The following is a 27911-nucleotide window of genomic DNA, read 5'->3' on the forward strand; positions in this document are numbered from 1 at the left end:
ACGACCCTTTCGGCTCCTCTTCCTCATCATGAAGTGACGAGGGGCCTTCACGGCGGAGCGCCGCTTCAGAACAAGTGGACGATTGGACGATTGGACTCGGGGACCGCTACGCAGCCTGAAAAGCACTCGAATGACTTCCATGTTTTTGATGTCGGAGATCAACGCTTTTTGAGGCTGAAGGCCGGAGAGCCTTTGAGTCGGCGCTGCGTCTCTCTGCCATTGTCCAACACGCCTACTGTACACGCTCCCAGGAGAGAGAGAGAGAGAGAGAAAGCTCTGGGTGTTGCATGTAAGTCAATTACATACTTCATACACATTCATTCTGTTGTAAAAGGGGAAGTGTGAGCTGAAAAACCTCAAAGCCCGGAATGTGTTTATCCGAGGGGAGGATATGGAAATATTCTCCTCACTCTCTGCTTCCCTTAAGTGTTGCATACAGAGTCCCTTAAGTGGTGAGAAGGCCTGTTAGCCTCAGGAAACTGGTTCTCTGCTGCTCACAGCCACATAAACACTCTGTGCTGCACACACACACACACACACACACACACACACACACACACACACACACACACACACATTTAGACCCCTCTGCATAACACCTCCCTTGTGTGTTCCCGATCCCATTTCATCAGCAGTCATGCAGCTCAGCTAATGCCTCCCTGAGCGCTGTGTTCCAATGCTCATACAATGTATTTCAAGCCACATGACGGAGAGAGAGGGGGAGAGAGGGGGAGAGAGAGAGAGGGAGAGAGAGAGGGGGAGAGAGAGTCAGGGAGAGAGAGAGTCAGGGAGAGAGGGAGAGAGAGTCAGGGAGGGAGAGAAAGGAGAGGGGAGAGAGAGTCAGGAGAGAGGAGAGAGTCAGGAGGAAGAGGGAGGAGAGAGAGAGTCAGGGGGAGAGAGGGAGAGAGTCAGAGAGGGGGAGAGAGAGAGGGAGAGGGAGAGTCGGGGGGAGAGAGGGAGAGAGTCAGAGAGAGTCAGGGGGAGAGAGAGTCAGGGAGAGAGGGAGAGAGAGAGAGTCAGGGAGAGAGAGTCAGGGAGAGAGAGAGGGAGAGAGGGAGAGAGAGTCAGGGAGAGAGAGGGGAGAGAGAGTCAGGGAGAGAGAGGGGAGAGAGAGAGGGAGAGAGAGGGAGAGAGTCAGGGAGAGAGAGAGGGGGAGAGAGAGTCAGGGAGAGAGAGAGTCAGGGAGAGAGGGAGAGAGAGTCAGGGAGGGAAAGAGGGAGAGGGGGAGAGAGAGAGTCAGGGAGAGAGAGAGTCAGGGAGAGAGAGGGGGAGAGAGGGAGAGAGTCAGAGAGAGAGAGAGTCAGGGAGAGAGAGGGGGAGAGAGAGTCAGGGAGGGAGAGGGGGAGAGAGAGAGAGTCAGGGAGAGAGAGGGGGAGAGAGAGTCAGGGAGGGACAGAGGGAGAGGGGGAGAGAGAGAGTCAGGGGGAGAGAGGGAGAGAGTCAGAGAGGGAGAGAGAGAGTCAGGGAGGGAGAGAGAGGGGGAGAGAGAGAGTCAGAGAGAGGGAGAGAGGGGGAGAGAGAGTCAGGGAGAGAGGGGGAGAGAGAGAGTCAGGGAGGGAGAGAGGGAGAGGCGAATGCGGCCCCTGACAGCTTGAAAGACATATGATCACCTTTATATCCTGTGCTTTTATTTTGAAGGTGACAAATTATATGGATTTGTGTTATAATATTAGAGAAATGTTCTTGTGTACAATATTTCTACTCTCGCATAAACAATAATCAAATGCAAAGAGAGATATTTAACGATATGTTCGGGAGTAGTTTATACACCACTTCAGGTACACCGGCCCTTTAAGAGGCGGCCATGATGCTGTGTGGCCCACGGTGGAGATGAGTTTGACGCCCTCGCTCTCATGCATCATGTTAGCTCAACGTTCCGGACGTCGGGAACGACGCTGCTCCCCCGGCTGTCCTCAGTGCTCCTCAGTCCTGACCTCGTCGGTTTCTTTACTTTCCATTCTCGTGAATGCAATGTGCGTACATATCCTCAAATTTGGCACCAACACATTTATTTATTTATTAATTTAAACCTTTAACCAGGTGAATCCCATTGAGATTAAACATCTCGTTTTCGAGGGTGACCTGGACGAGAACAAAAAACACAGAGCAAGACGAGTGAAAAGAAAAGTTAAGAGACGGTGACATAACCGAGTGAATTTAAGGAATATTGACATTTTTGGGAGCCTGCCATCCATTTCTTTCATTTTCTATTCAAAAGCAGCACGGATCTGATCCAAGGTCACGCCCCCGTCACCTTACGGCCGTCCCAATTCTCTCCATATCCTGGAAACAACCTTTTTACTCGTTCCCTTTAAATGTGTCACAGTCGTCCACTTTTCCTCTCAAGGATGATCTGATCGGTGTTTTTAAGATCCTGACTCATTCATACGCTAATTTTGATTACACAAAAATGTCCAAAAGGATAAAATGATGAGGTGACATAAAAAACGCATAATTCTAGTTTTTTCTCCTCTTTTTTTCCTCTCATCTCTTCACAATTCCTTTCTTTTCTTGCTCCTCTCCCCATGTTAGTTAGTTTCCTTTTTCTCCAGCTTCCTTCTTGTCCTGCCTGGTACTCCTCTTATTTATTTATTTATTAATTATGATACATTTTTGGGGGGGTGTCATTGGATAGTTGATAGAGAAACCGGGGGAGAGAGCGAGAGCTGGACTGGAACCAGCGAGGCTTGCGTGGTAACCATCTGGCCACCATTGTGCCTTTGCCAGACTTTCATATTTAAAGGACTTTTTGAAAAAGTTGTCTTGTTTGTCCTTCTGATTGATGAGTTGGGGCAATGTGTGGACGGGTGAGACTCAAATTGATAAATGTAAGCAACACGGAGACCCGGCTCTTGGTAGCGGTGCTGGAGCCGTTCAGTGAGCTCCATCAGTCGCTCCGTGTGCCCTGAGTCTTGGAGGACTGTCGGCCCGGTTATTAATACACTCCATTTGCTCTGTTTGTCCTTAGATATCGACGAGTGTGCGACCCAGATGCATTACTGCCAGTCCAACACGGTGTGTGTCAACCTGCCCGGCAGCCATCGCTGCGACTGTCTGACCGGCTTCATCAGAGTGGACGAGTACTCCTGCACTGGTACGTCTGTGTCCACACACTCGTTATGAAATACATCTGTATTACGTAATGGCACAATTATACACACACTTCAACCGGGCCTGTCACTATACTTACGTCATTGACCTATCGCGCAATATATTTATTTATGTATATATATTTATATTTATATATATATATTTATATGTATATATGTTTATACATATATATATGTATATTTATATATATATATATACATATGTACATATATATTTATATATATATATTATTTATATATACATATGTACATATATATTTATATATATATTTATTTATATATATATATATAAATAATAAAATATAATAATATATAAATAATAATAATATAATATATAAATAAAATATATATATATATTTTATTTATATATATATATTTTATTTATATTTATATATATTTGTGTATTTATATATATTTCAATTCTTTAAGTTAGCAACTTATTGTACGATACATGGGCTTTATTTCAATATTTTTTAAGTTGTTGACTAATCGTGGGAGATATATGGACATGAGCTCAATCATTTGATTATTATTGACTTATTGAACCCTGTATGACCTCATCAGAACAGCGTTGTCACACCGATAGCAACACAGAGTTGTACAAAGATATGTTCACTTTCCATCTTCCCATATGAGGAAAGTCACAACATAAATCTCCCTGATGTGAACATCAAGCCTTCCCGCCGTCTGCCGGGTACCGTGTCTTTACTCATCCGATGTTGAATGAAGCGTGCAATGAAATGAACGCGAACCGATGGGCGGATCCCTCAGCGTCTGCCTTTTTAAAAAGGTTAGGAGACTGCTGAACAACGGCGCCGGGTGACTGCGGCCATTCGGTTTTGTTAACGGCTTGTCGGGCAGAAGAAATATTCAGATTTTGAAGAAATGTCCTGCTTCCGCTTCACCTCCCTGATATTCTCTGAGCTGAATGTCAGGCACGACGTACAGACACAATCCCCCCCCCTGACTTGTTTGCTTATTTATCTATTTTTACCAACACAATGGCAATGTTCCGGTCGAGTTTATCTGCGCGGCTCGAGCAATCTCCCCGTGTAACGGTGCGGTGACACCTGTGTGTGTGTGTCCCAGGCGGTGGGTTTTCCTCCAGAGAAGGAGTGTTCTTTAATTAGCTCCGAGTTGGCAGCCGCACACGAGGCCCTCGATCCAGAGACAATCAATCTATTTTCCCAGCTTGTAAACGGTGCTGGCTGCTGACTGGGAGCCCGAGGAGCTGCTCTGCATCTGCTGGGAGAGATAAATCCCCCCCCCCCCCCCCCCCCACACACACACACACCTCCTTCAGCTTGTCCTTCAGCTTCTTCTCGGGGGTTTCGGGTCCTTTTGCGTGACTTGGCGCCCGCGGCCCACTTCTTCTTCTTCCTTTTTTTTTCACGTCGCTAACACGACGGCACGTTAGCTTCTAGAATCGGTGCGTTGAGCTGAAATCTGCATTGTTGTTCTTCGTTGTGTCTGGATGTGGAGAGCCGTTTTCTTCGTGTTGATTACACATCAAAATTGGTTATTACCGTATTATAATGCGAGAAATATATATATATATGTATTTATATATGTGTATATTTATATATATATATATATGTATATATATGCGTATATATATATATATGTATATATATATATGTATATACGTATATATATGTGTATATATATATACAGGACTGTCTCAGAAAATTAGAATATTGTGATGAAGTTCTTTATTTTCTGTAATGCAATTCAAAAAACAAAAATGTCATGCATTCTGGATTCATTACAAATCAACTGAAATATTGCAAGCCTTTTATTCTTTTAATATTGCTGATTATGGCTTACAGCTTAAGAAAACTCAAATATCCTATCTCTAAATATTAGAATATCATGAAAAAGTATACTAGTAGGGTATTAAATAAATCACTTGAATTGTCTAATTAACTCGAAACACCTGCAAGGGTTTCCTGAGCCTTGACAAACACTCAGCTGTTATAAATCTTTTTTTCACTTGGTCTGAGGAAATATTAAAATTTTATGAGATAGGATTTTAGAGTTTTCTTAAGCTGTAAGCCATAATCAGCAATATTAAAAGAATAAAAGGCTTGCAATATTTCAGTTGATTTGTAATGAATCCAGAATGCATGACATTTTTGTTTTTTTAATTGCATTACAGAAAATAAAGAACTTTATCACAATATTCTAATTTTCTGAGACAGTCCTGTATACACGTATTTATATGTGTGTATATATATACGTATATATATATGTATACGTATATATATACGTATATATATAACACTTGGTAGTATCAGTATAATGAAGAGCCAGGGCTACTCGAGCCTCAACTACCCTTTTCTATATCATTTCCTTTCACAAACCTCAGAGCATGCGTTGTGGATTCACATGGAATACACAACGCATGCTCTGAGGTTTGTATGTCTTCCACCCAGCGGGGGGGCGCCTGTACGCCTGTATCCCACACGTCAGACGTACAGAAGCCTCGGCCCGAACCGTGGCAATCAAGTAGCACTCAGAAAAGGAGCGCGGGAGACACGCGTTTGATCACAAGCCGACTGCAGCATGTGTGCATTGTGTTTGTGCCTTTTAGCGTCAGACCTGTGTGTGTGTGTGTGTGTGTGTGTGTGTGTGTGCGCCCGCCCACAAACTCACCTCACATCGCTGTGGCAACACGCGGACGCCGGCGGACGCAAACCTCAATATTACAATCTGCGCGCCTCCTTCCCTCGGAGGAGTAAAATGTCGCCTTCTGCAGTTTTGTACGCGACACGCCGTGCATCACCTTTTTTTCCCTCCACGTCGGGGGGGCCTCGCGGCCTCATCCCTCTCCGTCTCCTCCGCCTCCTCGCCCTCTTGTGACAACGGCTGCCTGTAAACAATATAGCGGGCTGCGCGGTAATTGTGGTTCCACTTGATTTCACCCCGATGGAAGCAGCGGAGGGAAGAGGCGGCAGGAAGTTACGAGGTCCCGGTATCTCAGCCTTCTCGGAGCTGTCGCCGCCGTGTTTCTGGCGAGCCCAAATCTGCTCACTGTTGCGTTTCGAGCGCGGCGGGAAAAAACTCTGCTTGCTTCTGTGTGCATGTTTGTATGGATACATATTTATATCCGAGAATAAAGCGCCTTATTATTATAGGCGATGCGTTTCCCCGGTGTTTACCCGTCGGTGTTTATGGCGGCAGCAGGATCACACGAGTGATTTCCCACGGGGAAGGACATAATGATCTCTGACTCCATGCGCTGGTGGATAATAGTTGTCTTCCTAAAGTAATTGTGGGAATGGTTGTCTGACTCCCACTGTGCACTTATCGCATCATCGTTTTTTAAAGGATTTTTTGTTTTTTTCCTACGCTAAGCGTCCGCTGATAAGCTTTTAGCAGTTAAACCGCGGGAATGAGAGGTCAGAGGTCACTGCCTTTACTCTCGGCTGCGTTCCTGTAAATAAAACCCCGAAAGCGGGTTCAGCTCAGGCCCGGAGATAAAGTGCACTGTAGCCATTTTTCCAAATGAAGTCCTGAACTCGGTTTCCACACCGGGTGGAGGCATTGAAGGTCGCTAATAGAGAGAAGAGCTCACTGAGGACTCGGGACTCCATCGTGTGAGAACTGCTGGCAATAACAACAACAACAAACATGTTGGTGTTGCCTGATTGTTGACATACATTCAAGCAGAAGTTTCAGTACATTATATTCATACTTTATCGAACACCCTTGTGTGTATTGAACTACTCTATGTACATACTTATAATGCATTATAATCTACTTATAGACCTGCATATGTATTCATGTATTCTAATTATCATGCATTATTTTATGTCATGCTAAAGTGATTATTATTAAGTAAAAATAGATTTTACATTTTTCTCGTGTGGATTTATTGATATTTCTCACTTTACTTCAAGCTACAATGACCACTTGAAGTAATTTATTGTCACGTCAGACACATCATAATATTGCATGACAACGATAGGAATAACAATTCACTAGGATCCTTGCAATAAAAAAATATATTAAGTATTGTGACACTTGCCCTGATTTATTTTTTCACTGCTTTATATTTGTGTTGTGATTGGTGTCAAAGTATTGTGAATATCTATATATCTATAAGTGCTTCTGACTATAATTATATAGTGTTAAAAGCAGGTTATGATGCATAATAAGCAATACAGACACGGGTGTCAAAAACTTTAAAGCTGATGACACTTTTTTGTTCTTGAATTAAAATCAAATATTTTAGTTTTTACCAACCACATGAAAAGATTTTAAATGAAAGACAATGAAGAAAGCCAGGAGGGCGGGGCTACTACATATATCAACAACAACAAAACTCCAGCTAACTTTGTGGAACTTATAGATGTTTTTATAAACTTTTATTTATTTAAAGGTCACATGCATCAAGGTCAAATGTATATCATTATTCTGTTCACCCATAATTCCTTTATTATTTCTGTACCATGGTGGCATTAAAACTGTATTTCAGTCAAATTAAGCACATTAATTTGATAATCCTTCATTCAAACAGCCTTTAATTAAACCTTGGATGTATATTTCTCGACTGATCAATACGTGACGTTTTTTTAAATGATCTTATCAAGCTGCCGTTCCGAAACAATATCCTCAGGCTCTGCTTTACAGCGGACCAAAAGAAGCTGCCATTAATTTCATGCATCAGGTGCTACATAGAGTCTTCAAAAATGCAAGCATCGGGTTAGCCCCTTCCCCCCCGAAGACACAATATATGTTAAAGGAAAATGTCATCAAATCCAATTCCAATTATACACGTAATGAATGTGGAGCTCAGGCGTGACGAGCTTGGAAACCCTGGCAACCCTCCCCGTATACATTAACTCTTCAAAAATGGAGGTCACGCTCGGCACCAGGCAGTGTAACAAGCACAGTTTGGGAAGTTTTCCGAAGTCCTCACGTTCATCCATTTGTCATGGGCTCTGAGAAGCTGGTGTTTATTATACGGCTTCCTCGTAAAGCTTTAGATGTAAGGAGTGTTTTTATTCCCACCCGGCGTGATGTTTATATCCTCTGTCTCTTCTTCTGCGCTGCGTTGTCCTCCTGTTCTCCTGGCTGAGTACACATGGCAGACATGTGGAATAGATGCGCTGTGGCTGTGGGACGGATGTTCACTGGCAGAGCGCATTAATGAAACATGCTTACGTTGATGTGGATTGCAGCCGATGCATCTCTGGCGCCTTGAGCTGTATGTTTCATTGGGAAGTTAATAAATTGCGTAACATTGCCGGCTCTGTGCTGCTGCACGGAGACGATATGAGCTGTGTGTGTCGGGACGCTATAAAGCACACCGGGCCAAAGCCACTAAAGAAGTGGCAGTAATTCCTGATGTAAATGGAGAATATTTGCAGCATAGTGAGAAGCATGTGTGTTTTTAAATGGCCATGTCTTTAGTGCTTAATATTTCTAACAGCACGTTCAGGAACACCTCAGTAGATTCTCTTCTGGAGGCACTTCTACTGCCGGCCCGCTCCCCATTTTATTGCAAAATGTGCTTATTTACTACGCTCATCCGTCTGAATAATGCCGCATTACCTGTAAATGTGTGTGCTTTGATGCGTAGGTTTAATGTAAAGCACTTTGGTATAACAGTGGGACATTAATGTAGTTTTAAAAATAAATCAAAATACCCCCTTTGCCAAAGAATCTTGGTCAAAACAAGACCATTTTGGAACATCCATTTGTTTTTGGCAGTATAGTTCCAGCATCGGCTTGTTGCTGCCACCCACCATCTGTAGAAGTCCCCACAAATGACCCCTAAAAAAACAACCTGTACAAGCTGTACTTTGCCCATAATATCAAATCCACACATTATTCCAACCCAACTGTTTGTTGGTTTGGTTTTGGTTCACTCTTCCGATTTATATAAGTCCCTTTTACAGGCAGTAGGTTATGGATTTTGACCCAAAACCTCCTCAAAAAAAACATTGCGTGCTAAAGCAGACAACGATAGAGAATAGTCAGACACAGAACCACGGGGCTTACACTCATCAGGTGACTAGAAACACAACTCCGAAACGAATGCTAGTGTTGCTCCCTTTGCAAATAGGCAGCTTCCCCTAACAACCTTATTCAGGCTTAATCTCTCGATGTTTACAGCCTGTTTCTGGTGCTGTGCTCCTACTGCGTTCACAACATTCTTCGTGTTGACTGTTTCTCAGTCCTGCTGTGCGTTTAGTTGCTTTAGCTATTAGCTGAATTAGCCCCGTTAGCTGTTAGCTCTATTAGCCAAACGCAGCGTAGTATATTTTCCTGTTAGCTGTTAGCTTTATGAGCCAAAGGCACCGTGGGATTTTCTCGTTAGCTGTTAGTTTTATTAGCCAAAGGCACCGTGGGATTTTCTCGTGAGCTGTTAGCTTTATTAGCCAAAGGCACTGTGGGAGTTTCCAGTTAGCTGTTAGCTCTATTAGCCAAAGCCACTGTAGAATATTCCTGTTAGCTGTTAGCTCTATTAGCCAAAACACTGTAGGATATTTTCTAGTTAGCTGTTAGCTTTATGAGCCAAAGGCACAGTGGGATTTTATCGTTAGCTGTTAGCTTTATTAGCCAAAGGCACAGTGGGAGTTTCCCGTTAGTTGTTAGCTCTATTAGCCAAAGCCACCGTAGAATATCCCCGTTAGCTGTTAGCTCTATTAACCAAACGCACCGTGGGATTTTCCAGTGAGCTGTTAGCTCTTTTAGCCAAAACACCGCAGGATATTTTTCCGTTAGCTGCCTACAGCTGAACTTGCTCTCTTCCTACCGACGATGCTCGGTTTAGCTGTTATTTACTAACCGATAGTTTCACACAACATACATAGGTGCTTGTCTCATCTTAGCGTGGACATATTGAGAGGAACTACTTGTAATCAGTAGCGGAAAATAGTCCAAGCTGAAGCAGTTTGATGAACACTTCTACCAGCCGGTTAAGAGTAGCGAGGAGTCCGCGGTCATTGCCGATGTAAAACATTCATTTAAATGTGTCTGCAATACATGACATTTCTCTCCTGAGGAAGGAGCCGCGCCGATTGTAATATTGAGGGTTAATCCGCCACTTCAACCACGAGAGGTCCTTGAGCATACGGCAACAAATGAGCACACAAAAGATATTAGGCTGATAAATTCAGCGGTATGCGAGATGAGCTCCAGACAGACAGAGCTGAAGACACACGGCCGAATACATAATTCCCTGGGGATAAAAAAATTGGTGATGAAGGGAAATTGAAGTCCATCTGCATCCTAAAAGAGAAAGGAGCCATCTTAAAAAGTCAGCAGACTACATTTAGGTACCTACGGCTTCATTGCGGTACGCAAGCAGCCCTTTAAGCGCCGCTTTGTTTCAGCTAAACAGCATTTATGAAATCCTCTTATTTCCCTTATATTGTGTAGGCTGGAATAAATTGGCTGTCGGGTCAAAATAAAACGGCCTCTTAAACTCCACACGGACTACTGGAGGAAATTCTGAGTTTTTCTCCCAACCTATTTTATGGAAATCCATGTCCTCCAGGCTAAATGCTATGACAGGCAATCAATATGTGTCCCCCTGTGACACGGGACAGATCTCTGCTGCGTTCACATCCCGTCAAGGTGAGCGTGAAGGCCACGGCTGAAAGTGAAAATGACCACTTGTGCATTAGCACGGAGAAGAAGAAAAAAAAGAAAAAGAAAATATAGACGGAAAGTATCCTGCCGCGTTCTTTTTTTTATTTTTATGGGCCTTTCACTGGTCATTAAACTTCACATTACTGAAGTGTTCTGTTTGACATCACTGAACGAGACAACGTTAAAGCTAAAGAGATGAGGACATGTTTCAGGAATTTATTATGCAAAGTAAAAGTGAATCATGAGGTGTTGCTTTTTACTCATAAATCCCGTAATACACAGAGTTCATCTCTTTTATCACGGTTTAGAGAGAGCTCTTTTCCGAAATGGTTGCGAGCGCTGAAGACATATGAACGTAGAAATGTCGGCAGATGTCATTTCTATGACATGAACAGCGACTGCAGACAAAAAAACACTCTGAGCTGACATTGACAATCCAGTTTGAGGGAAATATGTGTAATGAGAAAACCTAACGGGAAACCAAGAGACAAGAACAGAACTATGAGTCAAACCAAAAGGGGTATGAAAACACGATGTATTGTGTGGAGGCAATGCTGCTGCAGTACTTACTGGATGGAAGAGAGATGGTTAGTGCAGAGAGAGAGAGAGAGAGAGCTTTAAAAGGTCCAGGACAGATCACTGGGCCTCAGCAGCACACTCACAACATTATAGCTGTACTCTCTTTACAAAAGATGCTCATGTCTCGCCGAAAGTCTCTCTTCAGAATAAAAATCGGACTATAAAAAAATACAAAATTCAACGTAATACTCAGACAAGTTTATTACCTTCGCATTGAAAATGTTGATCGCCATGCGTGCGTGCGTGTTATTCGCATAAGTCAAAAAGTATTAAACCGAATCGCATGAAATTTGGTGGGCTTATTGGTTATTATCCGGGTGACCGTTTGATTAGATTTTGGGATCGATCGGGTCAAAGGTCAAGGGCAAGGTCATGAAAAGGTCAAAATCTTCTTTTTACCATAGCGCGGTCAATTTATATCCAATTGGCATGCAATTAATGCCAAAATGTTCATAATTCAATGCCTAATCTTGTGATATGCGAAGGTATGCGCTCTACCGAGTGCCCGTTCTAGTTTTACATTGTGATTGCAATTTCTGTTTTTATAATGCACATCAAGTCACATTTTGTGGGTCGCGCTGCACCACATCCGCACCGGCCCTTTAAGAGCCTTGTGAGGGAACCCTGGGTAGGTTATAGAGAAAGTCTTTGTAATATGAAAGGGTTTTTGGCGTTCTTGCGAGCACCCTTGTTAGAAGGTGGAAAGGTGATGGATGAAAACCCCCAGAGAGGCTTCTGGGTAGATTCACTGCTCACCAAACTACCAACCCCAATAGGGAGTTGTGATTTGAGACAGAGCTCTATTTCTGCGCTGCCCCTCATTGAGGAGGAACATATTGTTTTTGCCAGCAATTCCATGGAATGAGAAATAACCCCAGCCCCCGCTCTGTGATCCTCCTATTACCCTTTTGTTCTCCCGGTGTGTCGGCGGAGGCAGAGGCCGCTCCGAGTGGCGGCGGCCGCTGTCCGCGGTCCTGATGATCAGTCATTACGCATCATTAGCCCTGCACTTTGGGGGGCGAGGGAGGGGTCACCTAAACATGCCCGGTGCCCCGACAGCGCATCGCTCTATCATCATCACTAATAAGACCAAACCTGAGAGTGACGGGCAGCGCCTGCAGACGGGGCCGCTGTTATCTCCAGCGAGCTCGCTGCCGCCAGTGTCATGTCTGAGAGTTGACACGATCATTCATCACCCGAACCTCTTGAATTATACGAGCGCTAGATTCTATAAATCTCTGATTGGTTTCTGCGTTATGTTATTTAATCTGCGCGAGCTGTAATTTATGTTTCAGTCCAGTTTTAAGGCTCATTCAAATGCAGTTCCTTTATTGGCCACTGGGTGTCAGTTAAAAGAAGAAAAACAACAAATCCTACAGCGATGCAAAGCCCTACAAACGGGATTTATTGACTTATTGAAAAAAATACCCTGAAGCTGTGTCACGTCGCCCAAAACACGTGAGTTTACTCGCGCAACCAAAAGCCTGATATATATATATATATATATATATATAACCCATACCTGTTTTATTCTCTGAGATTCCGGGACTCAGAAGAGATATTAAAGAGCTCCAGGTGCCTGCAAACTGCAACGATAACTTTGTCTTCCATCTTTTTCTGATTCAATAACGGTGGGACGGTGATGACGGGCGGAGCAACTGAAGAGCTGATTGGCCCGAGTTGCGAAATTATCGCCTCAAAGTTTAAATATACTAGAGACGAAAATCGCGCCGCCCGGAAAAATGTTGCGTCTATCGCAACCACACGCGTCTGTACGTTGACTTTGCGCGGGATCTCGGCGCGTGAAAAAATTGCGTCGCTTTCGGTGTGAACGCGGCGTAGAAATCGGGTTCATACAACTCAATATTTCTACTGATCTGGCTGTTGCCCTGGCTGTTGCTCTGGCTGTTGCCCTGGCTGTTGCCCTGGCTGTTGCCCTGGCTGTTGCTCTGGCTGTTGCCCTGGCTGTTGCTCTGGCTGTTGCTCTGGCTGTTGCCCTGGCTGTTGCCCTGGCTGTTGCCCTGGCTGTTGCTCTGTCTGTTGCTCTGGCTGTTGCCCTGGCTGTTGCTCTGGCTGTTGCCCTGGCTATTGCTGTGGCTGTTGCTCTGGCTGTTGCTCTGGCTGTTGCCCTGGCTGTTGCTCCGGCTGTTGCCCTGGCTGTTGCTCCGGCTCCTAAGTGCGTTCGAGGGGGATGTATTGCTTGTTCAGCTCGGCAGTTTTTTTTTTCTTCCACTTTGGCTGATTACCCATCAATCCTCTGCATCTGCAACTCCATAACTAAAAAAATTGGCCAGCGGACATAAAAACGGCATTAATAAGCGGCCGCGGACGTCGGCGTTTTTGATTGTGTTGCACTCCCCCCCCCCCTCCCCCCTCCCTCCGCGAGCTCACAGCACATTAACACACTGAATATTTTATAATGTAACTCTTCCTCTATTACTCCGCCATTAATGTAGCCCCACATTTCACATCACCTCCACGTAAACTCCCAACCAGCACGGTTGACATTCACCTCCACTTTATAGATCGGGGGGGTGGGGGTCGTTGGGAAGAGAAAAGCTAAATAATTTCTCCTCGTGGCTCCGGGGCTTCATGAGCACCACCCATTAATTACAGGGAATGTATTAGTCATGACTCCCACCAAAGCGTTTGCATATTAATGACGAGTGTGTGTCCGGGCGAGTGTGTGCGTCCCGAGCGGAGGCCGCCTCGGGGCCCGGCTCCTGACTGGCACTTAAAGACAGCGTTCGCGGGTTTGATGGACCGCCGCTGCAGTGCAGCTCCCGTTGCCGGTGAAAGGGTGCTGGTGCTCCCTTTATTGTTTCATAATCACAAATTATTATGGATTGGAATTGAAGACGCATTCACTGCAGCTCAATCAGTTAGATAAGCGCCGCCGTAAGTGGCGAGTTAATAAACATGTTGCCGAAAAATGAATTAATCTCGTATTCATAAGCAGCGGAGATATCCGTAATTATGACCTTGTGTTGTAATATTGATGTTCCTTTTTCATCTGATTTCCCCATTTTTTTCTCTAATTGCGCGTTGCCACTTATCCCAGCCCTCTGGAGGCCTCGGGTCGAACCCGGAGCAGCCGCATTAGGATCCTACAGTCGGAGCTCATTAAAGCTGCAGTCGGTGACTTGGAATACAGTGTTTGGCATTGTTGCATAACGCTGTCGCTGTATCCTGACAGCGGTGCATGAGGCAGATCATCTGTAAAAAGAGAAATACTTATAATTTCCGTTTTTTTTTTACTTTGCCTAATCGATTAATGCAGTTATTTGACTTTGTCTACATCTCTGTCCCCTGAATGTACCTGAATGTTTAAGTTAAATAGCCTGTAACTCTACATTTGGTAGGGTGGGGTGGGGAGGTTTTCAGTTTCAATCTGTAATTGCTCTCATGTGTGAATGCTCTTCCCTGGTGGGATAAAAAAAAATTAAAATCAATAAAACATATGTATTTTTTTTAATCGTCTTTTTCACGCTCCTAATAGCGTTCGCTAAATTCCACCACTGAAAAAACTACCAATGGGAGACGAGCGGTCCCCCATTACAGCTGCCAAATCAGTGCTGGTGAAGCTCGGTCACACTCGGCCGCATATTCCTCTTTTCCCGCATTAAAGTTGTTACATTACATTACATTACATGTCATTTAGCAGACGCTTTTATCCAAAGCGACTTACAATAAGTGCATCAACCTAGAGTACAAACTAAGAACAACAAGAATACAGAAAGTAACATTTCCTCAACATAGTCAAACTACAAAAGTACCATAAATAAGAGCCATTTAAGTGCCACTGATGTGCTAATCTGTGTTTTAATCCAGATATAGTCGGAAAAGATGTGTTTTTAGTTTCCGGCGGAAGATGTAGAGACTTTCTGCTGTCCGGATGTCAGCGGGGAGCTCGTTCCACCAATCAGGAGCCAGGACAGCAAACAGTCTGGATTTCGAGTGATTAGCTCGAAGTGCAGGAGTCACAAGTCGATTGGCTGTTGCCGAGCGGAACATTTGTAACGTTCTGTAACATTTGTAACGTTCTGTTTCACTGTAAAACGAGAACGTGGAATGCTGCTGCAGGATCCTCAGCGGCGCCAGCTTCAAGGCGCTTGGGCGTGGTGATTTGAGGAACTGAAAAAATCATCTTGGGAATACTTAATAATAATAAAAGTAAGATGTTTTTTCAAAGTCCAGGCTCTGGTACCAACACTATCTTCTCATTAATTCCTCTCGTTCAGATATCAGAAACTTCCCAGTTACCTCAAATGCACCATATAACCATCAGCAGCTCATGCTGGGTTCATGTCACGTCAGAGAAGGTGGAAGAACAGGGTGGCTTTTTAGCAATACATTATTATTCATAGCATTTGACGTCGTTGTTGCATCATGACATGTGCCAACCGGAGGATACTGCAGGACTTACAGAGTACAGAGACACACTTCCAGAACAGAAAAGGAAACAAATAAATGTGCATATTTACTTGTCAAACTACTCCTGCAGCATAATCCGTGTCACTGCCGTCGTCTCGCTCCAAACACTCGTATCTCCGCCGGCATACGACCTCAGAGTGACCTCAGCTTCCCGTGGTCGCCATCTACTATCAACGTACGCACACACACCGATAAAGTGGAGTGGCGAAAAACGGAAGATAATATTTGGCATATATTTTGGCGACATTTGAATTTTGCCGGAATTCATCTAAATAGAATCGCTTCCTCAAAGTCGGCTGCAAAGACCTTTAAAATCTTCCTCGGACACTCCAGCGCAAAACCTACAGCATTTTTATATATATTTTTTCATTCATTTTAAATCCATAAACTTTCTCCGGGATCAGATCCAACCACACACCAATGACACACGGGTCAATTTAAGGTTATTTAGCAAACAAGTTAGCTCAAGTTGTGTAGCTCCGCCTCCGGCACTAAACACACCCCCTCGTTCCCTTTTGCCTTGAGCCAACAGAAGAACGTTTAACATGTTCACATAACACTGGGCCGTGTATCACGAGCTATTAGCGAGGCAGCGCTTCATGAATGAAACCAATTCATGCCCACATTAGCAATGTCGCATCGTTTTGATGAGTTAGAAAATAATTGCGTTGGAAACGTTGATCAGCTGTCGATGAAAATATGTTTGAATATGTGAAAAGCAACAAACAAGAAAAGTTCATAGTCTATCATATTATACCAATATAAATCTTATATTTTATATACATAACGGAACTATTGAAAAATGTGTGTTATCTGAGAAAATGTGCAATAATCCAATCAGAAATATCCCCAAATAAACTTCCCCCACCTCTCAAATATGCAATATCCCCATATAGCTGTCCTCTTCCCCCTCTTTCTTTTCACAAGCTAGGAACAGCATATATTTATTGACCTCTGCTCTCTCCTTTTTTATGTTGATAACCTGTTTTTTTAAAACTGTACCTAACACTGTATATTCTACCACCTTATGGACAGTGTGTTTTTATATTAGTTCTTATTATGACAGTGTGTTTGCACCTTTGTGGACTTGGAGAGCCTGTTGGTCGAGGCCCAAATGGCAAATAATAAACCTTGAACCTTGATATTGCCTTTGGTCCCCCTCTGTGGTGGATTAAGTCAAATAAATGGGTTCATATTTGACACGAGCAGCCGAGTCTGAGGGGGAAAATGGCAAAGAATGAATGAATGAGTTTATTTATTTCGATCAGCAAAATATACAACCACCAGGAATTGTTTTTAACCCTCCTGTTACCTTTGGGTCAATTTGACCCCATTCAATGTTTAACCCTCCTGTTACCTTTAGGGTCAATTTGACCCCATTCAATGTTTAACGTCGGTGTTCTTTGGGGTCAATTTGACCCCAGGCTGTTTTTCACTGTGTCAAACATATAAGGAATATCAACTTTTTTATATATTTAAAGGGCTATTTATGTAGTTAACAAACAAACATAAAGTACCTCACACTTAAACTTGGAAAACAATATTAATTCTAGTAATTTTCTGGAGGTTTTAATTGCTGGGGTCAAATTGACCCCGAGGGTAAAATATGTCAGTAAATATAAAGGTAACAGGAGGGTTAAACATTGAATGGGGTCAAATTGACCCTAAGGTAACAGGAGGGTTAAAAGAAGAAAGATACATGTGGCTGACCGAAAGGCTGAAGCTATCTAGCTTATAAATGCACGAACCTATGATTGCTTGAAAACTTTTTCCGGAGAGCCGTATAGATAAAAACAAAACAAACAAACCATTTGTCCCCATAATCCGTTCCTGCTTATGCTTTATCAATACCGTCAACTCTATACTTCTCCAGAGTCGTGTTTTTAAACTCTTTTTTAAAAATTGCACCAGATTTTTACTTCCTGATGTCATCAGTGAAGTTATTCCACTGCTTCACCCCACACACAGATACGCACATGCTTGTCAGAGTTGTATGAGCAATGGGTTGTTTCAAATTCCATCTCCCTCTGAAGTCATTCTCCTCTTCTCCATCCAAACAAGTTTTGAATATTGCCAGGAAGTAAGTGATGTTTTGCTTTCTACAGAATTCATGCTGTTTAGAACTCTACTAAATCCCTCAATTTTTGTGTACGTGATTTTTAAGAACGGTGCTCACGATATCCTACATTATTCACCATTCTCTCTTTTGCATGATGCATATTGACTGCTGTATGTTTCTGGATACGTTGAATTTTGACATTTTTGCTCGGAGGATAGTATATTTAGACTTTACTCATGTGACCTGAGACAGTTTTCAGGGTGGTTGTTGTTCATTTACACAAGTTCTGTTGTTTCCGTGACGTTTTTTCTCCCCTGAACCTTGTGGTTTCGTTGCCATGGTTTTCACAATCACACGTCGTTGTGTGTCCCTGGAAGCCGATCGTGAGACGTGCTTTTGGAATCTCACTTGGATCTCATGAGAGATGCGTTTCCCTTGGTGTGTCGCTCTCAAGGGGAGGTTAATTAGCTTTTATCCGTGTCATTTTTGCCTCACGTCGTCTTGACGTATTTAGAAAGTTAAAGCGACCGTTTTCCATGTCCAGTCGTGAGAATCCCCGGAGTCGGTGATCTGAAAGCGACGAGAAAACTTGTTTACGCGTTTCTTTGGTGAATGTTAGGTGTTGATGTGTTTATCTATGTTGTTTGTGTCTCGTGTCTTAGCCAACATCATTAGGCTAATTGCTGCTGATGCTGTGCAATCAGTCAGCGCACCTGGCATGTATCAAACGTAGCCCCTAACACCGTCACACGCCCCTGCCCCCTAGTGGTCTTACAAATAAATCCAGGCGAGGAAAAAGCAGCTGTGCCTTTTGGACCTTGTTGGAAGTTACAGAATTGTTTAAAAAGAATTCTCTTTGAACGTGCCAAACGGAGAACGTGGCCGTTCAGAAAGTTGGCCGAGGGAGGGAGCGCTCCGCCGTGAGCCGACCAGCTCGTCGACCGCCCTCTCATCAGTGGGATGTCCATGGCTGCTCAGCTCCAACAGAAATTAGCTTCTTTTTTTGTTCTCAATGACCTCTCCATCTTTCTCACACACACACACACACACACACACACACACACACACACACACACACACACACACACACAAACTCTATTCTGACTGTGCAGTCTCTCTCTCTCTCTCTCTCTCTCCCCCAGAGCATGACGAGTGCACCAGCGGACCACATTTGTGTGACGGGAACGCCATCTGCACCAACACCATCAGAGGACACCTGTGTACCTGCAAGCCGGGCTACGTGGGCAACGGCACCATCTGCAGGGGTAAGTTCCCCCCTCCTCCACCCCACCCCACCCCCAGACACACTAATGCAGCAGACCCCAAACCCTTTGACGGGGGGGTGGGGGGGGGTGATTCCTCTGCTCCGTGACACGGCGGTCGCTCTGGTTCACGCCTCCTCCGACATCACCTAACCGGGCAGCAGCTGGCGCGGAGATGATGAGAATTGATCCTGGAGCAGTTTCAGTCTGTTTCTTTTTTTTTCCCCCCCACACATGTGCGCCTACTCTCCATCGCTGCACACCCGGCTCCCTGTTGACGGGTCAGGGTGGGAGGGAGGGAGGGAGGGAGAGCGGTGTGTTGTACAGACAGCACTGACAGTTGTGTACAGTATATATGCAGATATAAAACAATTAAATATCTCAGTGCACTCAAGAATAATACCTAAAGCAGCTGTTGTCAGCTTCAGAAAATGAAAATAGACAGCCGCTGATTAAAGTGGAAAAGTGGCTCAATAAACGAAAATGTACACATTCTGACGTGGATAATTAGCTCAACAAAAATATATGCACTGAAAAAAATTCTTCAGTGCTTACGAGTGCCTTTGATTAGTATGTGGCTCACATTGTGTTGTAATTTTAATAACCCGCTTACTTTCATGTTTTTTTGCCTGATTTAGTACATGCCTTCAACGAGGCTGATATCATATTCACACATTTATTCCGCTGGAATAAAAAAGGCCTCTAGAGTTTTGTACGTCGTCTGCGCCGAGTGTCCTTCAGAATAAAATAAACTTCACCCAGTGAGTTAGGTTCAGGCAACAAAACCACTTAGTTATTTTATTTTATTTTTTAAATGAGTGCGGTTGACGGGACGCCGCGATATATTTACATGGCGGATAGTTTTTTAATGCTCTGCATTTGCCCCCCCGTGAAAATACATATGCAAATTGAGTGCTGTCCTCTGCAAGCAAGAGGTGCATAACGTTATTAGACACCGTGTAGCTTCCCCCTGAATGGGAAATCATTAAACGGCAATAAGATTGCAAATCCGTCATCGGATAAAAAATGCGCTCGCAGAGTTTTATTAAAAATGCCCTTTTCCAATTGGCCGGCCCGTGGAAGTTGTCACTTTGAACCAAACGTCATTATCAGTTGTTTGATACGCGACTCTTTTGTCGGTAAAACGTCAACCGCTCTCATTTCCCCCCAAAAAACAACTAAGCGGTTTTATTACCAAACCCGAAACCACACTGGTCCTCTTCATCGTTTCTGCTTCGAAAGGTTCAAACATCCGGCTGTTGACATTTTCCTTCCCGGCGCCGACAGCTCGTCCCGGTCCACGCGGACGTCGTTGCCAATAATCATTGGCGATAAACATTGGCAATCGGCACAAACGAGCCGCTTTCATTGGCCGCCACCTCTTTAATAAACCCTGTGACTGTGATGCCTGACGACGGATCTTCAACCAGCCTGACTCACTGCACTCTGATGGTTTCCCATCTGCGCGACGTTTAACGGCTCCTTTATCGAAAAGGAAGAAGAAAAGAAAAAAAAACATTGAATAAAATGTAGGTTGTGTTTACTTGGTGCACGGAGAAGCACTCTGGGAGCTTGCGTTGGCATTTGTTTGCCTCATTGTAGTCGAGTGATCTTGTCTTCGTGGTGCTGCCGGGGAACGTCTCTTTACACCCCATTTGACATTCTGAGGGTGTGTGTGTGTGTGTGTGTGTGTGTGTGCACACACAACCTCTCCACTTCCGGACCCCGTGTCCACTCGGCCACGTCCCGCATGAACTACATCGGACTGTGTGTTTGCCGCAGTGGGACGGTCCCTGCAGGTTCAGGGACGATGACGTGGGGCCAGTGGATAGGGGTCCGCGTAGGGGCCCCTTTAGGAGACTCCAGCTCCCTGATGAGTACAGCAAATACCCCCCCCCCCGGGGTCCATCATCGCAGCTGGGGGAAAACATCTCGGAGCCCCCCCCCCCTTCCCCGCCGCGCTCCCCTGAGTTTTAACAGCCGTGTTCACAGTGGAGCCCGTGAAGGTGAACGGAGGAGAAGCACTCCGTCTCAGACACCAGGGAGTCCGAGATACAATCTGATGTGAAACACCATGGCAACAGAAGAGATCGCCGGGATGAATTAAGCTGTGTTTTAATACCTGATATTCACCAGCCTTTTCTTTTATTCGCAGAGGGCAATGCTCAGTCAACGCATTGACCATTCGAATGTCTTGAATTTTAGAAGTAGATTTGAAAATATCTAGTATTTGGTCAGTGAATATGATACTAGATTCATATTTGATGCAATTCAAACTCTTCCACAGGTGTAGAGTACTTATGGTTACTGGAGACATGGAAGAAACCACACAGCCCTGATAATTTTAAAATGTTCCTTTCCTCGTGAAGCCGTTTTTTGGTTACTGATATGACTATTGCATCACGACTTCTCACTTATTAAGAATCCAATGCTATACGGTTTTCCACTCATCAAATAACTCCCATAGCCCGATAAGCCTCATTTCTCATATGCACGATATCTAAACGGATGAACAGATTTGGCTTATTTGAAGGATACAATTAAGTTAACAATTAAGAGTTAACCTTTTTTTTTTATTATTTGACTGCATCTGAATAATTAATTCACTAAGAATCTCCCAAAACAACGGTTGGATCTGCAGCCCGACGGCTTAATTTGTAATTAGCGAGATCCCACGAGCTCGAGGGAATCCCTCTCACGTGATTTTCGTAACTGTGTCCCTGAGATGAGAGGAACATTAAGCCTCATCCGGCTTTTCGATATTCCAAAACAAAACTTTCACCAAAATATGTTGAATCCTGAGCTATTGGTTGCTGTGAAGGAGCCGAGGTACCGGATGAGACCTGCCGGAGCCCTCAAAGTTAAAAGAAATCCTCAAATCCGGTGCTCTGATCGCCTCACAAGTCGTTAAACACAGGTGTAAAAAAAATTAATAACATCGACGCCTTGGTTACTTTTGAGCCCGCCGTGCCGCATCACGACGTCTCACTCATTAAGAATCCCGTTCTGCATCCGCGCCGCTCCTCATCGCCGTGACGACTAATAATGTCGTAATTAGAAGGACAGCGCCGGGGGTGGCATGTCCGTCACGCCCGGCGATTAGCTGCGAGGAGAAGAAGAAAAAAAAGCGGGCGCACGTTATGCTCGGCGTGAGATGGAGAGCGATGCGTGGGAAGTGGAGGGAGAGAGACAGAGATTTTTTTTTAAAGGAAAAAAAAGAGGAAAGCAAGAGGGAGGAAGCAGGACGGATGATTCACGCCGAGAGAGGAAAGAAGCACAAAATGACAGGATTAGAAAGAAGAAGCAGGTGTGTCCAGCTGCCCCCCCCCCCCAACTCTGGGTCTAGAGAGAGATCAATGCAAAGTGCCTTCCACACAGTGCTCTACCTTTTGGATTGTCTCCAGGCTCTTGCTACACACACACACACACACAAATGAAGATAATACACGTGGCACTACCTCCACATTTCTCACTCTGGAAGCCGCGGTCGGTCTGCGGCGCGAGAGGCAGGCGTCTGTTTGGACTGTGAATGACATCAATGCGAAGACGGGTCAAAGACTGAATCGGAGGGAGAGACTCCATTCACAGCGGCTGGACGTTACGCCCGCGTGATGTCATCACGTGAATCTCCTGCCGTCGCGGCCTTCCCCCAAACTTTTAGAGTCAAACACATCTTGTGTCGCCCGCCTGACATCAGCCGGCGGCGAGGAACCCGCAGGTGAGCGTCTCAGTCGGACTCGTCGGTGATATTTGTCAGATTCGGGTTGAGGACATTCACACTTTAAAACTTCCCCGTACGTCTTACCTTCTCCCATTCTGGCCAATTAGTATTATGCAAGCCGGGAGTTGGAGGAGTGTGGCCACGCCTCCAGCAACGACTCGAAGCAGAAATCTGGTTTTCCGAGCTATAAAAAAAAGAGTGATTGATGAGCTCGACGTGCGAAAAGCTGAACAGGTGGTGAGTGACAATCGCTTATCACCTGTGAGAGTAAGCTCCTTCTCTTTTTTTTTTGTATTCCACTACCACGCTTGAATTTCTAATAGCTTCTTTTTTTTTTGTGACTTTGAAATCTCTTTCATTGCCATCGGACCTGAGAAGGGAGAATAGATATAAACACGATGAGTTCAGGGTTCGTGGGTTCTTTACACACCAATACGCTGGTGAAAGTGCTCTTGTTAGCACGCTTGGTAATCTGGTACCCCGCCGGCTGTAACGGGGATGATTGCAGGGCCACATGAAGAGGGGCCTCCATCTCAAGACCCCATTTCACTGCTATTGATTGTCTGGGCTGACTGGAAGTGAGAGAAAAAATGAGGGGTTAGACTCCCTCTTTAATCACTCTTTCTTCCCCCCCTCTCTCTCTCTTTTATTTGTATTTAATTTCTCCTGTGGAGGAAAAAAAATGGATATAAAAGAAGCCATATGTCATAAGCCACAACGGTTCAATCGGAGCGAGGCGTACGATTATGGATCGTCCACCGCCGCCGGCCTAATGATCAGCGGCCCGCCACGGAGCCTTTTGTCGCTGGGCGGAATGAGCGAGCTAATCTCGTGAACGGTCCGTTTCATTCCCCGGGACTGGTTTGTCCAGACAAAGGGTCTAAACCGCGGGGGCAGAGGACAAAGGCATCGACTCCCAGAGGATCTAATCACAGAGGAGCCGTGTTGCGCAACCGGCTGGGAGCGAGAGCAGCGAGACCCCGGCTCACGCACTCTGAGAGATGGAGGGGTGGGAGGTGGAAAACTGAAGAGGGTGTGTTGGATCTAGCCTCCGTTTCCCCCTTTTAGAAGTCTGAAGCATTTAATTTTTCCTGTTGACATCATCACGGCTCCCCTTCATTCCCTCTTTTGAGAGGAACAACACATTCGGCTGCGTGCAGCTCCGAGCGAGAGGGCATGGTGTTTTACAACATGTAATTGGGTGAATACCACAGCGTACTGAAGCCCTGATGAATTGCAAATGTGAATGAGGGGGAAAAAAGAAAGAAGAAGAAAAAAAAACGCTCCTTGTTTTTGACGCTTTTGTAGCAATTATCATTCGTGGCAATTATTTTTTGTCCGCCCGCTCGCTGCCGTTAGATGTGGCAGCAAAGAGACACATATCCTCTCTTCGGCTCTATCAGATCCACGGGCGTGATGTCATTTAATACACCAGGCGGGAATCTAGCCCGCTGTCCTCGTTCTATCTGATCCGGGGCGTTTCTTTTGTCTCCCGTCAGTTTGGTGCCAGCGCCGTATTGAATGTGTGAAAAGAGTGCTCTTTGTTTGACACACAAACCACAATAATACAGACTAGAATCTCCAATACAAGTACGCTGCCAGCTTGAGAGACGGTCGAGTCCTCGAGCAATGTGGGCGGAGATGCTCCGTCAGATCCCGATGGTTTTGTTTTCCTATCCCGGCGTCTCAACATACCGACTGGCTTTTCTTGTTTCACCGTTTTTGGATTGGTGGGCACTCTGTTTACGCAAATGCTATGGGCAAAGCGGTTTTGGAAATAGTTTGGTTTCCTGTTTTATTTTTGAAAGTTACTCACCCGTACCGATGTCATGTTTGGTCTGACTTCCTGTCTTGAGACTTGGGAGGTGTTTTCAGTGTCGGGTCGTCTGCTTTAGTTTGCCAGTGTCTATATATATATATATATATATTTATATATTTATTTATTTTATTTATTTATATATATTTATATATATATATATATATATATTATATGTATACATATTTATTTATATATTTCTCATATATATATTTCTGTATTTTTTTATATATTGAAAGAAGGGTATATTTACATATATTTGTAGACAAATATATATATTTATATATATATATATTTATATTATATATATTTATTTATATATACATATATCTATTATATATATTTATATATGTATTTGTTATATATTGAAAGAAGGGTATATTTAAATATATATTTGTCTATATATATATATAATATATATTTAAATGCACCCTTCTTTCAACATTTAACTCTTTCTCGTGTAATAATCGTTTGTAATTGCCAACGAGAAAGAAGTCCATGTTATTGTGACCCGGCACTTGCGAATTAATGAGTCTCAACTTGGCTGTACGCCCGCATTTAGTGACCATTAGACAAACGGCCCTGTAGAAGCACTTTGTGTCGCGAGGCAGCGCGTCTCCTGAAATGAGCTTTCTCAACAGACCTCGCGGGCGGGAGGGTTTGACGGATGCGACGCGCCGGCTTTAGAAAACCCAGAAACCATTTGCATCGCTTCCTCAAAAGACGACTCAACTCTACATTATCCGCTAATGTTTTACACCAGTGAATATCCCGCCTAACGCATCGGCGTCTCCTCAAAACGTCCCTGATTTAATTTGATCAAACAACCGTCTCCGACTGAGCACGACACTCGTCGGCTGTATTTTATTGTCCATATACAGTCAAATCATCACGAACATAACGAGCGCACCACATCAGTCACGTTACGCGGTCCTTTTGCTTCTTATTTCTAGAATATAAAACAATACCACTTCCTCTCTTGGGAGGTAAGACAACAGTCGATTGTTTATTGGTCATTTCTGGCTGCTTCTTTTCTCTTTTTTTCAGAATTGAAGCATTGGCCCATCCCAACAAATAAAATGTAATTTGATTAGTTAACACTGAATAATAAAACAAATAAGAATAGTGTTTGTGTATTACAATAAGAACATAAAACACCCCTCAAAAGAATGTATGGTGCTGATTAGACTTTTTAACCAATCAAATAGCTTCAGGACTTTAAAAGTGAATAAAGTCAACACCACGTTATACATTTGTATTTGCGTCAATAGGGCCGTGTTGTGTGTGTGTGTGCGTGCGATAGCTCATGCATTAGTTCATGTCTTGATAAAGTTCTGCTCGGCGTCTCGTGTTGGCCTCATTCCTCCAGATGCCTTCTCCCTCGTCCAATCAACTGGAAATTCAAAAGATTTTGCTCCCAACCAAATGTTCCCTGAATTATAGTGAATTTAATTTGCGTCCCGCACTAATAGCATAAAGAAATCCACCTGGCGCATCGCTGCGGTGTGATATAATAAAATAAATAAATAAATGAAATATGTTTTTCGAGCAGACGGCTTCTCGACTGTGACTGAAAAGCACAAAGCCCAGAGGCTCCGGGCTCCAGAACACTTTAGTTCAGATCTGTGGGCCCTGACTGATTTATGGCAGGCTGCAGGCGACACACACACACACACACACTCACACACACACACACACACAATGGACAAGTAGAGGAAATAAATACTTGTCGAGGAAAACTCCTTTAACTTTAAAACATGAATCCATTACTTTTACCACATAAACACATGTTTCAGATTTATTTATGTGTTGTTATGAGAACTTTCCTTTGGAACTAAGACATAGAGGCCAAAACATTTCAAATCTGACACATTTAAGTCTCAATTATAGTGTAAAAGGTGAAATATTACAGAAGCTACTGATACTCAGGAGCTTGTGAAGCAGTTCAGGAGTCATCCTGTCGTACTTGTCTCTGCATTTGAAGGTGCATTGCAAACTGGAGCTGCTAACGGCTGATTCTAAATACTTTTTATGGTCCATTTGCCAAAAGGAGAAACCAATATAGGCTTTAATAAAATAAAAACGGGCTGAAGTTGGAGCTCACAATTGAATCGGTCCCACTTGGACCACGTCTGCATTAAAAGGACGAGGTTTCTCTTTGCTATATATATATATATATATATATATATATATATATATACTGACCGCAGTTTGCATTCTGTTCCCTGGTGGAGAAATCTGATGTATCACACCAACACAGGTTTTTTTCAGCTAATTAGTGAAATGTATGCCAGGCAGGACATTTGGAGGGCCAGACACACACACACACACACACACACACACACACACACACACACAGCTCACCAAAGAAAGACTTGGAGATATCAATTTGCCTCCAAGAAAGCTGCTGGAAATAAGAGAGGATAGTAAGTGAGATGTTATATTTATATATACACCAAGTTCTACGAGAGTATTTAAGTGTTATGTTTCTTTATCCGTTAACTTCAGTTGCCAGGTACTTTTCCAACTGTCTTTGAATTTCAACTCTCTTTGCATCTCAACTCTCTTTGCATCACGACCTCCTTGTTTTCAACTTACGATGGGAAACATACCGTCACTGAATCTCTGTGATGAAGCTCGTTTAGAGTCCAGCGGCATCGGACAACGACCCGATTTGGAACGACGTCCAATAAACCAGGAAAGGGTTAATAGATTTCAGTTACTTTTAATAAATAATCCAGGGCTTCATTTGACTCTTTTTGTTTAAACCTTTACTCCTGCTGAGTCGTCATATTTTGTGTGTTTTGTCTCCAAGATTCATTTTCCTTTTGACTCTGAATGTAAAAATACAGAAACTTTCTTTTTTTTAAATAGATTTTAAAGGATTCTGTCCTTTTTTCCATCCGTGAAATGATTGCACAGTCGTCCTCGACGATGGAAATATACTTTATTGTCTCCCCATCCACACTCGACTGTCGTTGTCCTCTGTGATGAAGTTTGACGTTAGACGTAGCAACTCTTGTTTTATCCTTCGACATCGTGTCCGCAGAACCGGTCCGACGCACCTTTTTAAAAAAGGAAAGTAAACATTCCTGTTATCTGATTCTTATTTCATGATCCTCGTAATTAAATTTTAATACCGGTTTTATTTCAGCCTGGAAAATAGATCATAATCTCACTGAGACTAATTAAATAGATGAAGAAGAGGGAAAAATGAACGAATAAAGATAATTCACAACAAAAAAGCCAAACCCGAGGTTAAAAAAGACGCCTTTTATAAACATCGGTTGCACGCTAACACGTGGCACCATTTGTCCCTTGACTT

The 27911-nt window shown here is 43.8% G+C and overlaps 1 protein-coding gene across 1 annotated transcript in view; it reads left to right on the plus strand.

The window, feature by feature from the left end:
* LOC130192529 (protein kinase C-binding protein NELL1-like) overlaps positions 1-27911 on the plus strand; it is a 238494-nt gene that overhangs the window by 173738 nt on the left and 36845 nt on the right. The window contains 2 exon segments of the mRNA XM_056412589.1: positions 2969-3094; positions 18930-19052. Of these exon segments, the coding sequence (XP_056268564.1) occupies positions 2969-3094; positions 18930-19052 (249 nt within the window).

Source organism: Pseudoliparis swirei, chromosome 4, assembly GCF_029220125.1.
Source record: "Pseudoliparis swirei isolate HS2019 ecotype Mariana Trench chromosome 4, NWPU_hadal_v1, whole genome shotgun sequence".
NCBI classification, from domain to species: domain Eukaryota; kingdom Metazoa; phylum Chordata; class Actinopteri; order Perciformes; family Liparidae; genus Pseudoliparis; species Pseudoliparis swirei.